Below are 13,737 nucleotides of genomic sequence, written 5' to 3'. Positions count from 1 at the left end.
GACAAACAAAAGCAAACGGGTGTGTGAACCTTCAACACAATGAGCCTTGACAACAACGAAGAAGGGCTAGGATGATGAACAAGGACGAAAACGATAAACAAGATACTCAGTGACGACAACAACAAACAAAGATGAGGATAGAAGCAATGGACAAGGGGATACAATGACAATGCCAAACGAGAGAAAGTGCCAACAAAGGATAATCACATCTTTTAAAAAACAAATAAGACTCTACAAGAATAAAGCAGAAAAAAGATGTTTTGCAAGAAAAAATAAATGAGAGATTTTTTTTTAGAGAATTTACCTATATAAATAATTTTGCTAAAAAGAAGAGATTTTAAGAGAATATTAAGTCGAACGTCTGCGACAGGTAGGATGAGGTTGCAAACATTCGTGGCCGATCTCTTGGGTAGTGAACAGACATGCAACCATTTTTGCCCAATTGTGTAAATAATTCCTGTCACAGTAAAACTTGCAGTATAAATTCATTTGCGTATGTACTAATGATGTTCTTATTTATCACTCTTCATTTTGTTCAAATTTCTACGCAATTACGAATGACTCGTTCGTATTAGATGTAAAACCACCTCATAAACTAATATGCAAAACCGTTTATCACATAGGAAAACATTGGCTCATAATTGTTATAATTAGATTTTGTCTTAGCAATGCAAGAAGAAATAGGACAAGATCAAAGAAGATTTTAATGAAACTATAAAATAAAATTTAATTACTTCTAATTTAGTTAAAGATATTATTTAATGCAGCCCTCAGTCATGACAACAAATCCATATAGTTAGAAAATTATAGTTTGATGTTGAGAGGAAACATGCAGGTAAGAGCACAGGTGGAGCCCATCAAAATAGGACCCAAAAAGGGCAGGAGAATTGAGAGGCTACAGGAGCAGGTGAAAAAAAAAAGGAAATGTCTAATAGGAAAGAAGTTTATAGACAAACAAATACCACAAGCAGGAAATTATAGATGTAAGCAACTAAACATGAGAACATATCAGACATGCATTTCTTGGTAGCAACTAAACATGAGAAAATATTAGACATGCATTTCACTGAAAATATTTCCGATGGCATCTAACAAAAGTTCAAAAAGTTTTGAAGATGACATGACCATTACATGAACTGATCACCACAGGTCATGCAGGATAGTTTGAAAATTTCAATCCAGAAAACATAAGCACAAAAGTAGATCGCACATTGAAAGGAGCAGATATCGCAGTCGGAGTAAAGACACAGAAAAAGCAAAAGGTGTACCCATGGGACTAGAGAATTACTGGACTACAGACTCCGGCGTTCATCCATATTTGCCGGAGCAAGAAGCGAGCTATCTGTACAATGCAAGACGAGAAAAAGATCACTTTGAGACCGAACAACTTAGATAAAATATGACGATGCATAATACATTCTCTACTAAACAGATGTGTTCTTCCACTTCATATCTTGAACTGTAATTACCTAATACTCAAGGCAATTTAAACCTGAAATAATTAAATAATATTTCAACAATGATGACAAAAAACCTTAAAAGATAAGTAAAAAAATAATCAGTCCAGGGAAAAAAAAAAAAAACACAAAATAGAGGTATCTTGAAGCATCTGAATAGGACAATGCTTACCAAAATTTACTTTACGTCAAAAGACACTAACAAAGACAATGCTTAACAAAACCTCGATGTTTGCAGGCAATTGCTCCAAAACACTAGAACTGTACCACAAAGATAATAATAGATCTCCATATTCAATAAAAGGTTCCAGCAAGATAGACATAAGACATTTTTTCTAGATCCAACCACATTTTCTGGCCAAGTTTAAAGTGAAGCTAACCTACTTGTGATTAGTTCTGAGCAAATTTGATGATCTTGATGTAACATACTGAGGCCAGTAAAAATAACACAGACTCAGTATATTTCTCTTTCGTTTTCTCTTGTCCATCAAAATTTTTTTCATACAACTACAAAGTTCCATGGTTGTTTATTCCATAAACACATTTTCTAAAAGGAGAGTGAACAATTGTTGTCTATAAACACAAGTTTCATAGTTGTTTATTCAACGAGAGGTTTAAGGAGGGCGGACAATTGTTTTCGTGATTTAGACTCTAGATATCCAATTCATAGAGTAGCAATCTCCCAGTAGGGCCAAAGCTCCCTCTCATGCATAGATCTTAAAATGGAATTATATCACTTGAAAAATAGAAAAGTTTCTTTATTAACCCATGTAATAAATGCAAAAGGCCCTCACAAACAAATTTACCTACATGATTTTGATCTGAAATCATTTAGAAATAGTTACATATATTCTAGAAGGATGAACTTTTACGTCAGAATATTGCACAAGACTCTCTGCATTGTTTTCTATTCAGAAGATTTGTAATTTAATAATATTCTCTTCAAACCTTGTTTAAGACTGTAAAACTTGATGATATGCATAAAGCTGCTGAACTTGAAAATTTTGGGGCTTAGACCAAAAATGAAATCAGAACTGATAATATCGAGTTTCACCAAGTTTATGACACCACACTGGGATGCTAAATGATATCAAAATCAACAGCATTTTTACATGCAAGGACATAAATCCAGATGATAACAGTAATAGCAACCCAAGACCAGTAGTTTCAACCATGGACAGGACCATGTTGACGTAGAAAGAAGCTGGGAACAAATTCCATTGACATTTGAAGAACAAAGGCCATACTCCTGCATTGCACATTAAAAACGAGGTAAAAACAAATGCCAAAGCATACAACTAACCAGACCTCATCTAGGATTGTTTTGATATTATTTTAAAACCCCTACTGACACATTAATTTTAAAAACTACATACAGCAGCTAAAGCCTAGAACATGGAATAATTGAGGATTTTACAAACATATTATCAAAAGAGGCTTTGTTAATATTAATAGCAGAGACTACTACAGACTGTAAGTCTGTTTGTTGTTTTTTAAGTTAAGTGAAAATTCCTATAAAGATAAGCATAAAAAGCCCTTAAAATTCCTCTCTTGATCCCTAAACTACCGTGATCTGAGAACAACTACACTGTACCTTATAATGGAACCACACTATAACTTTCTATTCCAATCATGATTAAGTGATATTGGATCAGGTGCAGTAGTTGTCTGTATGAAATTGTGCACCTATAATTCCAGTAGAAGTGCACAGCTTTCAGTCTGATTTTTTTATATAATTCTAAAATATTACATATCTTAGAAAATATTATGTTTTAATTTAAAAAAGGATTACATTCACGACAAAAAATATATTTATTATGGTTGAACAGCATTATCTGCTACATTTATGAGCATAAATATTTTATATTTGTTTATATAAACATAAGTTTATAATATAGTATTTGATTTGGCTTAATTTGAGCCTTTTTAAAATAACAAACTGAATCAAATCAAAAGGTTAACTTCAAATTTTATAATTAATCCATATGGCTGTTTTGTTTGATTGGTTCATTTGCACCCCCCCCCCATATTTTGCAAGATCCCATGTAAGTGAGGAGTTCAGAAAGCTCACTGTTTGTATGCAAGGTGGTTCTCTCCTTCTTAAGTGAGTAGCATATCCTATAAACAAAAACATGTTTGCTACCTCACATGAAATACAATGCAAATCCTCGATCCACATCAATTCTAAATGCAAGATGTTACAAAATAAATTGATTCTTCTAGAGAAAACAATTGGGCTTCAGCCTCTCACTCTTTTTTGTAAATCAATTGATCTGCTGAATCCCAATCAACTTCACCTAATCTAACCCCACTTGACCTACAACCTAAGCTATGAATTGAGCATGGGATGGGCACCGTTGAGAAAGGTCATTTTGGGTCAGTGTTGAGAAAGCATTTTTATCCTATATGAAGAAAGTGACTACACCTTTGGCTTCTACTCGATGAAAAAGACTGATGAGTCACATACTGGTGTATTCTAAATTAAAGTTGTTTATAAGTTTTACAAGTCAGTGATTCTAGATTAAGTAGAACCATGACCAAACATATATAATGAAAATCTAACAGCACTAAGATTTATAAAAGAATTTTTCGAAATGTAAACTTTTACTCTTTTAAAAAATCTACTCTTCAACAAGAAAAGAAAACTGAAGAATGTTAGTTGGCACCTTGAGACTCCTTTGTACTTCTAAATATAGAGTTCCTGAGTGTCCAGGCATGAACCCCAATGGTCATATGACTCTTGGTTCTCTTAATGGCTGGTTTTGCCCTAGTCCTATCGATTCTAATGATTGAGCCCTTAGTTGGGAGCAAACAGAAATAGAACAAGTATATAGATAGCAAAAATCGCATGCACACAGGTGCATAACATGCCTAGATGCATGCCCAAATGCAACTGACATTGGCAACCCAAGCTTGGGCCAATTGGTTCTTAAGTAACAAAGAAAAACAGTCTTTCAATCCTTGTAGGATTCAGGAGGATAGGCGAAGCATTATGCATCACACAAAGCTAGCAAAAACAAGACAATACATATCATTCACCTGACTAAGGAACATTTAATAAAAGAAATATTAGAGTCTTGAAAGAATCTGCATGGATGCATTCAAAGTCATAGAGGAAATTATGGCACGATATCAATTAAATTGCTGAAGTGAAAACAACAGCAAACAGATCAAAGCTCTAAATATACTCATACGTGTAGATCCAAATACCAAGTTTCAATTCACTCTAATGTAGAGATCCATAGATCATAAATACGGACATATGATCCAAGGTATCAAAACAAGCTGAGTTACCAACCGGAGAAGCAACCGAAGGCCGAACTCAAGACGAAGGAGACTCCGGTGTAACGGCTGAGGTTTCTTCACCAGCACCAGAAGTCATGGAGGCCGATTCAGCGGGCGCCGGAGCTACCTCCTCAACAGCGGGTGTGGATGACACAGGTGAGGCCCTCGACTTGACGGACTCGATCATGCGCTTGCTGATCTCCTTGGAGTAGATCTGGAGGACCTCCAGCCCGTCGTCAATGGAGGCGGAGGCGCGGACGCCGTCGGAGTCGGCGAAGTCGAAGGCCTCCTGCTCGATGAGGCGGGCCGTGGCGGAGGCCTCGTCGACGGGGACGACGCCGTAGCGTTTGGTCAGGACGGACGAAGAGGAGAGGGTATCGATCAGGCGCTGGATCACGGCATCCCGCGTCCGCTGCGACGGCGGCCAGATGTTGAGGGAGACGGGCGGGAGGCCAGAGGAAGGGGGCGGTACCGGCGCTTCCACCGCCGCCGAGGGCTCGGCTTCGTTGCCTCCTTTGACGGGAACTTCGTCGCCGTGGGGCTTCGCCGCTTCGCCGTCTTCCGCCATTCTGGCCCGCGAGGGTTTGGTTTGGGTTGGTTTGGCTGGATGGTGAAGAGTAGGCGAGGATGCCGATCTAAAGAGGCTCTCTCTTGGAGTCTGTTATTGGAATACCAACATAAGGCTGCCAAGGAGTCGGCCTTTCGGCCTGTTTGGGCCTTTGTTGGGTCTTCATTAACGGATTGGCCTTTGTCGATCATGTACTGCAACTAGGATGAGATTTGATCGAATGATCTTGCTATCAACGGTCAAGATCTCAACAGGTTCATCCGACTGACAATTTTCATACCTCAACATAAGATAAGTGAGTCAATTGTATTATATTAATAATATTATTTTGGAACCAAAGCGATACATTAAGGTGGAGTACAGATTCACATGGAGAGAAGATAGGAGAAGAAAACATTGCATAGTATGACACTCGTGGGAACTCCATAACTCATGAAACCAAGCAGGTCTCATCAGAGTTGTGACAGGACCTCTCTCATGGCTTGGCGAGGCATGCACGAAGCCTCCAAGGGAACAGCCATGGGAGCGGTGCGTCCCTCGCTCTCACTGAGATCCACCTCCTCTTCTCCAACTCTCCTCCACTCAAAGCACTGCACCAGAGACGCCAGCGCCAGCCCCATGGTCTTTTCGGCCAGGGCTTGCCCCGGGCACCGTCTCCTTCCAGCTCCGAAGGGAATGAACTTGGAATGAACTTGTATCCTTCTCCTTCCTCGGTCTCGAACCGCTCGGGCATGAACCTCGTAGGGTTTGCCCACACCTCGGGATCTCTGTGGACCATATGTGCATTGACCAACAGCATCGTGCCGCGCGGGACGTGGAGGCCTCCTGATGCGGTCTGCACCTGTTTAAGCCGTGATCTCGGGTTGATACGGCTCGGTTCAGGGGTCCGGATGCCGAAGATCCTGGGTAGGGCCTCTTTGACGTCTTTTGGGTGAGCGCTTGCGGCAACCCGATCCGAGGTTGGTCTTTGGTGAACAGCCAGCTGCAGTCCCCTGGCAATGCGATCGCCGTGCACCTGCACAAAGGTCGGGTCGTGCCTTCGGCCCGACCCCTCCGACGATCGAGTTAGCGATGTGGAGGGGGTTTAGGAGGAGAAAAAAACCTCCCTGTCTTCCCCCCCTTGTTCTCCTGACCCTCGACTCTTTATAGCTTGGGTCTGATATTACCTGATGTTCCTGTCTATCAGAGCGAGGTTGCGTCTCTGGCGGGATTTGACATTGCCATTAAGGTCGCGTGGCGGACCATCCTGTCGCAGGACGTGGGTGGCCTCGATCGTTGCCCCCTGCGTTTGGGTAGACGTGCAGGGTGTGGGTGAAGAAGTTGCTCGTCGTGGAGGGGTGACGTTGGCGATGTCAGGTCGACGTTAATGCTTGTTCGCTCGACTGGCGTCGTGGCATGTCGTGTTGTCATTTCTCCCTTAGGGGAGTACCTTTGGTTGTCACACCACGGGGTGGCCGGCGTCATGGTCTGCATCCCCGTTGACTTTATGGTGATTCCCCTATCACCTCGTACCTTGCATTCCATGGTCGACTCGCGTGGGACCAGGAGAGGATCCGGAGGGAACAACCTGAGAGTCTCCTTGATGACAGTGTTGAGGTAGCGGAGGTTTGAGAGATCAGAGTCCGCCACCATCGGGATGGTTGAGGAAGAGCGCCATTGCCCATTCCATGCGAACAGCAGTCGTATTGGTTCCTGCTAATAGTAGGAACCTGGGCAACCAAAACCAAAAGCACCAATCAAACACAAACAAAGTTGTGTATGTATACACACGTAAAACCAGAGAACATCCCATACCTATGATTGCGAACACAAACAACTTACAGATCATTCCCAAATGAAACTTGAATCTACTATTTGATTTTAAACGTATAGTTTTTCTCCTTACTCTACCATTCCTTGGGTGATATTATATGTATAAACCTGCGGATTCTCCTCTTGCATGGAAAGCATAACCACGACAAGAGTCATGTCCGCGTCACCGCTCTATGTGCACTTTCCTTCCTTCTTCGTCCGCCTCCTTCGTATCTCGTCGACGATCTCCTCAATCAGACCATCTATCTCTTTCTCCAACCTCTGCATTCGCTTCTGGAGTCCATTCACCCCCACCCACCTCAAAAACGGCATGAAGTCTGCAGGGTTCGGAATGGAGCTTAACCGGAAAGCCTCTTCCGCCATGTGTACAAACCTCTTGCCCTCCCCAACGCAGCACCTGCTGTTACGGTAAGTAACTGTTTAGCCGTGGCCTGGGGGCCGTCGCGGCTTGATCCGGGTCCGGAAGGCGGTGGTCAACGGGTGGGGGAGCCCCTCGAGTCTGCTGGATCTCCAAAAGCGGTGATCTCCGAAGACTTCGCACCTGCACAAAGGTCGGGTCGGGGTGCTCAACCCGACCCCTCCGACGATCAAGTTAGTGAAAGATGTGGAGGGGGTTTAGGAGGAGGAGAAACCTCCATGTATTGAGTGTGTTGAGAGTGTCCCCCCTTCTCTTAAGAGTTCGGGGGTATTTATAGACGGGTTTAGCATTATCGGATGTGACTGCCCGCTGGAGCGGGATGGTACCTCTGATGGCGTCTGGGGTCGCGTGGTGGAATGGTTTGCCGCAAGGTATGAGCAGGAGCTGGTCGTCGCCTTGCCTTGTCGTGGTCAACCATGCGGGGTCGGGGGTCGCTGCGTAATAGCGGGAGTTGTCAGCGCGGGTCTAGTCAGCATTATTGTCTTCAGACTCGGGCAGTCCGGTGTCCAGGTGGGGCCGTCCTCCTGGCACGTCATCCGGCCATTATTTCCCCTATCATATTCCCCCCCCCGAAAGGAGCCATGCGTCGGCCGTGATGGGGGAGGGGGTTCGAGGCATGGCTGCGCCTCGTGGTGCCGACGCAATCTGAGGCGGCCTGTGGTCCAGTGTGTCTCGGGCATTACGCGATCGAGGAGCAGGATTCAAGCGGGCTGACCGAGCTGGTGAGCCTCGGGCATTACGCGACCAAGGAGCGGGACCCAGGCGAGCTGACCGTGCTGGTGAGCCTCGGGCATTATGCGACCGAGGAGCAGGACCCAGGCGGGCTGACCTCGGGCATTACGCGACCGAGGAGTAGGACTCAGGCGGGCTGACCTCGGGCGTTACGCGACCGAGGAGCAGGACCCGGGCGGGCTGACCGCGCTGGTGTGCCTCGGGCATTACGCGACCGAGGAGCAGGACCCGGGCGGGCTGACCGCGCTGGTGTGCCTCGGACATTACGCGACCGAGGAGTAGGACCCAGGTGGGCTGACCTCGGGCGTTACGCGACCGAGGAGCAGGACCCAGGCGGGCTGACCCGCTGGTGAGCCACGGGCATTACACGATCGAGGAGTAGGACCCAGGTGGGCTGACCTCGGGCGTTACGCGACCGAGGAGCAGGACCCAGGCGGGCTGACCGCGCTGGTGAGCCACGGGCATTACGCGACCGAGGAGCAGGACCCAAGCGGGCTTACCTCGGGCATTACGCGATCGAGGAGCAGGACCCAGGCGGGCTGACCTCGGGCGTTACGCGATCGAGGAGCAGGACCCGGGCGGGCTGACCTCGGGCATTACGCGACCGAGGAGCAGGACCCAGGCGGGCTAACCGCGCTGGTGAGCCTCGGGAGGCGTAATGCCGAGGGCCGAGGAGCACAACACTGGCGGGGTGACCGCGCAGGTGTGATCTCAGGAGGCGTAATGCCGAGGGCCGAGGAGCACAACACTAGCGGGGTGACCGCGCAGGTGTGGTCTCGAAAGGCGTAAAGCCGAGGGCCGAGGAGCACGACGCAGGCGGGGTGACCGCGCAGGTGTGATCTCGGGAGGCGTAAAGCCGAGGGCCGAGGAGCACAACACTAGCGGGGTGACCGCGCAAGTGTGGTCTCGGGAGGCGTAAAGCCGAGGGCCGAGGAGCACAACACTGGCGGGGTGACCGCGCAGGCGTGAGCTCGGCCGTCTATGCCCGAGGGATATGGCAAAGAGCCGGGAGACTCGATTCAGGCAGGCAGACCGTGCTGAGGTGCATCTCGGCGGTGCGGCCAAGGGACACCGCTCAGGCGGGTAGACCGCGCTGAGGTGAACTCGGGAGCGTATGGCCGAGAAGCTCGGCGCAGGCAGGCTGGACGCGCGGACGCGTCTCGGGGAGTATGGAGCCGAGGGGCACGTAGCAGGCGGGTTGGCCGCGCTGGTGTGTCTCGGGGGGTATGGAGCCGAGGGACACGACGCAAGCGGGCTGGCGGCGCTGGTCTGTCTCGGGAACATGGAGCCAAGGAGCACGACGCATGCGGCTGGCGGCGCAGGTGTGGTCTCGGGAATTGCGCGACCGAGGAGCACGACGCAGGCGGGCAGACCGCCCAGGCGTGATCGCAAGGGCCATGCGACCGAGTAGCACGACGCAGGCGGGCAGGACGCGAGGACGTGGTCTCGGGCACCATGCGGGCGAGGTACACGACAGAGGCGGACAGGCCGCGCCGAGGTAGATCTCGGCAGTGAGGGGCCGAGGTGCTCGGTGTGGGCGAGCTGCGCCCGAGGGGCGAGACCCTGGTGGGTAAACAGCCCTGAGATAGACTCGGCCGTGAATATGGCCGAGGAGCTCGGCGCGAGCAGGCTGGATGCGCAGGCGTGTCACGAGGTTTATGGAGCCGAGGGGCACGACGCGGGCGTACTGGCGGCACTGGTCTGTCTCGGGAACATGGAGCCAAGGAGCACGACGCAGGCGGGGTGACCGTGCAGGCGTGGTCGCGAGGGTCATGCGACCGAGTAGCACGATCAGGCGGGCAGGACGCGAGGACGCGGCCTCGGGCACCACGCGGCCGAGGAACACGACAGGCGGTCGGGCCATGCCGAGGTGGGTCTCGGCAGAGATTGGCCGAGGTGCTCAGTGCAGGCAGGCTGCGACCGAGGGACACCGCTCAGGCAGGCAGGCTGCGCTGAGGTGGACTCGGGCCGTCTACGACCGAGCCGTGCGAATGCAAAAAAGAGGGGGTTAGGCCGAAGCTAACCGTGAGCCAAGAGGCGCGCTGAGGCGCGCAGGCAGCGGGCTGGCCGCGCATGGGGCCGAGGAGCCGAGGCAGCGTGTTGGCTGCGCATGAGGCCGAGGAGCCGAGGCAGCGGGCTGCTTGCTGCGCATGGGGCCGAGGGGCCGAGGCAGCATGCTGCACCGTCAACCGGGCTGCTGGCGCGGGCTGGCCGCGCATGGGGGGCCGAGACGCGCGGTCTGGCCGCGCGCGTGGGGCCGACGCGGGCGGATTGGCTGCGCGCGTGGGGCCGAGGCGCTCGGGCTGGCCGCGCGCGTGCGAGGCGCGCGGGGCCGAGCCGCGCGCGTGGGGGCCGAGGAGCCGAGACGCGCGGGCTGGCCACGCGCGTGGGGCCGAGGGGCCGACGCGGGCGGAGGCGCTCGGGCTGGCCGCGCGCGTGCGAGGCGCCTGCTTCCCGTGATCATCTCCACAATCATGTCGAACTTCGTCTCCATCAACCTGGACCTGACGTTCATTTGCACGAAGCAACGTTCTCCGGAGGAGGTTGAGGCTCCGAAGAAGCGATCTGACGTTTGCCAGAGGTGCAAAAGAGGCCAAGTGAGCAGGGGAGAGTAGACGAAGGGTGGCAATGCGGCGAAGGCTGCGCCAGCGAGCGCCATAGGGGACTACCGCGAAGGTGGTACCGTTGTAGTTGAAGTGTTGGCTGGAGAGGAGGAGGGAACGGTTGGAGAAGCAAATATCGTTGGTCGTGAAGCACTCCTTCGTGGCGGAGGGGGAGGCGACGACGAGGACAGGGCGAGAACCGAAACAGAGGAGGAGGACAGGTCCATAGCGAGCGCAGAGGTGGGTTAGAGCGTGGTGGGGATGACCTCGTGGCAAATGGCTATGGCCAATGATGAGAAGGGGAAGGAGGCCCCATTGGAGCTTACCAAGACCCAGACGGCGGAAGACATAACAGAGAAGAAGAGCAAGAAGAAAGAGGATACAAGATCTGTTCCAAGCTACATTCATGTCGTGTTTCTCTGCCCACCATCATCCTTATTCCTATCATGTTTTATCACTACATGCTAATGGTTGAAATAGTTGTATGTTCGAATATTAAAATAAGTTTTGTGATTATATAGAATTTTGGCTTACAAATTATTATGTTTATCTCTTTATAAATAATTATAAATTTTTAATTTTCAAGTACCTCCTCTGTGTAATTCTATTTTCAACCCTGATTTAGCATCGAACAAATGTCTTGGTCATGCTATTGTTCAATCATTGTGATAATTAGTGTGAGGTGATGGTTTTAGTTAGGATGTGATGAGTCCTATATGAGTCCTATATTAAATTAATATGAGGTAAACAGGACATGATTCAAATGCTTAAGAATAAATCTAAATATCTTAGAAGTACTAAATATAATTTAAAATATTTATATTGTGAAATAAAAAAATATAATATATATGATTCGGAGATGAGGTATGATCGATTGTCACGTTCTAATAATACATGGAAGAGGGATATAATAGCATTAGTATAATATCGTTCATACATCACTATCACATAAGTTTTGGTAAAATATCACAATCTAATTTTATTTTTTTAATTTTAAATTTGATAATGATACTTAGCCCAATGTGTTATGCTATCCCACAATGAACAAAGATACATACATCAAAAATTTTAAAATTTGATGTTTGTAATATGAATGGTATTAAAGTAAAAGGGATGTAATATCCCTTTACAATAGAGTTTGGCATATTTTTATTAGGATTTGATATCTATTGATTTATGAAATCTCATCCAATTTTATTTACTTTTCACTTCATGAATAAGGTTGAGATATAGACACACAAAAATTATATATAAAATTTTCTTTTCAACCTTAAAATCTTTTATCATGTATAATATAAGCCTAAATAAGAAATATTTAGATTTTCTCATCTTGATATTGATAGTTTCCTAATGTATTCAATTAAAATCTTATCATTATGAATCTTTGTCAAGTCGGTCATGTTACACTTATTTAATTTGTATCTAGCAAGACAAATAAACCATCATTAGTACAATACCATGGTGAGATATCACTAGAAGTTTTGATAAAATATCACAATCTAATATTTTTTACTTCTAAATTTGATAATAATACTTAGCTCAATTACTATGCTACTCATGATGACTAGTGATACATATATCATGTTTGTAATATAAATGCTATTAGAGTAAAAGGGAGTTTATCATATTTTTATTACATAAAAGTGATTTGATATTAGTTGTTTATTTTTCACCTCATAAATAAGGTTGAGATGTAGACACACAAAAATTATATATAAAATTCTATTTTCAATCAATTTAGAATTCAAACTTTAAGTATAAGTAGAACTTATATGCATGATGTAAGCCTAAATAAGAATTGTTTAGATTTATAATCTTAATATTGATCCTTTCCTAATATATTTAATTAAAATCATCATATTATTAGACATCTTTATCAATCACGATAAATCAATCATGTCATATTTATTCAATTTATATCTAATAAGATAAATGAGCCATCATTAGTACAATATCATGGCGACCTATCACTGGCATAAAAGTCTTGATAAGATATCACAATCTAATTTTGATTTTTTTAATTCTAAATTTGATGATGATACTTAGCCCAATGTGCTATGCTAACCCCCCATTGAATATAGATACCTTTATAAAAAATATCACGTTTGTGATTTGAATACTATTAGAGTAAAAGGACAAAATATATCTTTATGATGGAGTTTACAATATTTTTATTATATAAAAAAGATTTGATATTTGTTGATTTATTAGATCTCATATATTTTTGTTTATTTTTCACCTCATAATCTTCCTTCAACCTTATATATATTGATGATGGTACTTAGCCCGATTGCTATATACTCTCCTAATGACTAGGGATACATACATCATGTTTGTAATATAAATGTTATTAGAGTAAAAGAGACATAATATCTCTTTATGATGGAGTTTATCATATTTTTATTACATAAAAGGGATTTGATATTAGTTATTTATTTTTTACCTCATAAATAAGGTTGCACACAAAAATTATATATATAATTCTTCCTTCAACCTTAAAATCTTCTATCAAGTATAAATTGATTCAAAATTCAGATTTTAAGTGTGAGTATAACTCATTTGTATGATGTGAACTTAAATAAGAAATATTTAGATTTTATGATTTTGATATTCATCCTTTTCAAGTGCATTTAATTAGAATCATATTGTTAGGAATTCTTACGATGAGTGAGTCATGTCACATCTATTCAATTTGTATCTAGTTAGACAAATGAGCCATCATTTCAATTAGTATAATATCATGTTGCCACATAAGTTTTGGTAAAATATCATAATATAATTTTATCTTTTTTAATTCTAAATTTGATGATTATATTTAGGCTCATATGTTAGATTTTATGATCTAACTAATTGGTTAAGATA

General features: G+C 45.3%; 2 protein-coding genes across 3 annotated transcripts; both read right to left on the bottom strand.

The window, feature by feature from the left end:
* Positions 1-1,040: 1,040 nt before the first annotated feature.
* On the bottom strand, positions 1,041-5,388 carry LOC103981418 (MFP1 attachment factor 1). 2 transcript variants are annotated; one of them, XM_009398147.3, is made up of 2 exons: positions 4,756-5,388; positions 1,041-1,342 (listed from the first exon to the last, which is right to left on the bottom strand). In XM_009398147.3, exon 1 carries the CDS (start codon positions 5,308-5,310, stop codon positions 4,780-4,782), a length of 531 nt encoding a protein of 176 aa, XP_009396422.2. In that variant the 5' UTR covers positions 5,311-5,388; the 3' UTR covers positions 1,041-1,342; positions 4,756-4,779. The 2 variants fall into 2 exon arrangements, with proteins under 2 accessions (XP_009396422.2, XP_018679866.2); XM_018824321.2 differs by lacking the exon at positions 1,041-1,342 and adding an exon at positions 2,469-2,706.
* Positions 5,389-5,785: 397 nt separating this feature from the next.
* LOC103981719 (dimethylnonatriene synthase-like) lies at positions 5,786-11,283 on the bottom strand. The gene is made up of 4 exons (XM_065180530.1): positions 10,771-11,283; positions 6,823-7,002; positions 6,477-6,592; positions 5,786-6,302 (listed from the first exon to the last, which is right to left on the bottom strand). Exons 1-4 carry the CDS (start codon positions 11,281-11,283, stop codon positions 5,786-5,788), a joined length of 1,326 nt encoding a protein of 441 aa, XP_065036602.1.
* Positions 11,284-13,737: the final 2,454 nt, after the last annotated feature.

This window comes from Musa acuminata, chromosome BXJ1-4 (assembly GCF_036884655.1).
Source record: "Musa acuminata AAA Group cultivar baxijiao chromosome BXJ1-4, Cavendish_Baxijiao_AAA, whole genome shotgun sequence".
Lineage (NCBI taxonomy): Eukaryota > Viridiplantae > Streptophyta > Magnoliopsida > Zingiberales > Musaceae > Musa > Musa acuminata.
This window is presented reverse-complemented; position numbering and strand designations above follow the sequence as displayed.

Coding starts and splice junctions, on each gene's coding strand:
- LOC103981418 (XM_009398147.3), bottom strand. CDS start 5,310: ATGGCGGAAGACGGCGAAGCGGCGAAGCCCCACGGCGACGAAGTTCCC.
- LOC103981719 (XM_065180530.1), bottom strand. CDS start 11,283: ATGAATGTAGCTTGGAACAGATCTTGTATCCTCTTTCTTCTTGCTCTT. Junction 6,593..6,822: donor AGTCGACCATGGAATGCAAG/GTACGAGGTGAT, acceptor ACCCAAACGCAG/GGGGCAACGATCGAGGCCAC. Junction 6,303..6,476: donor CTGATAGACAGGAACATCAG/GTAATATCAGAC, acceptor TCGCATTGCCAG/GGGACTGCAGCTGGCTGTTC.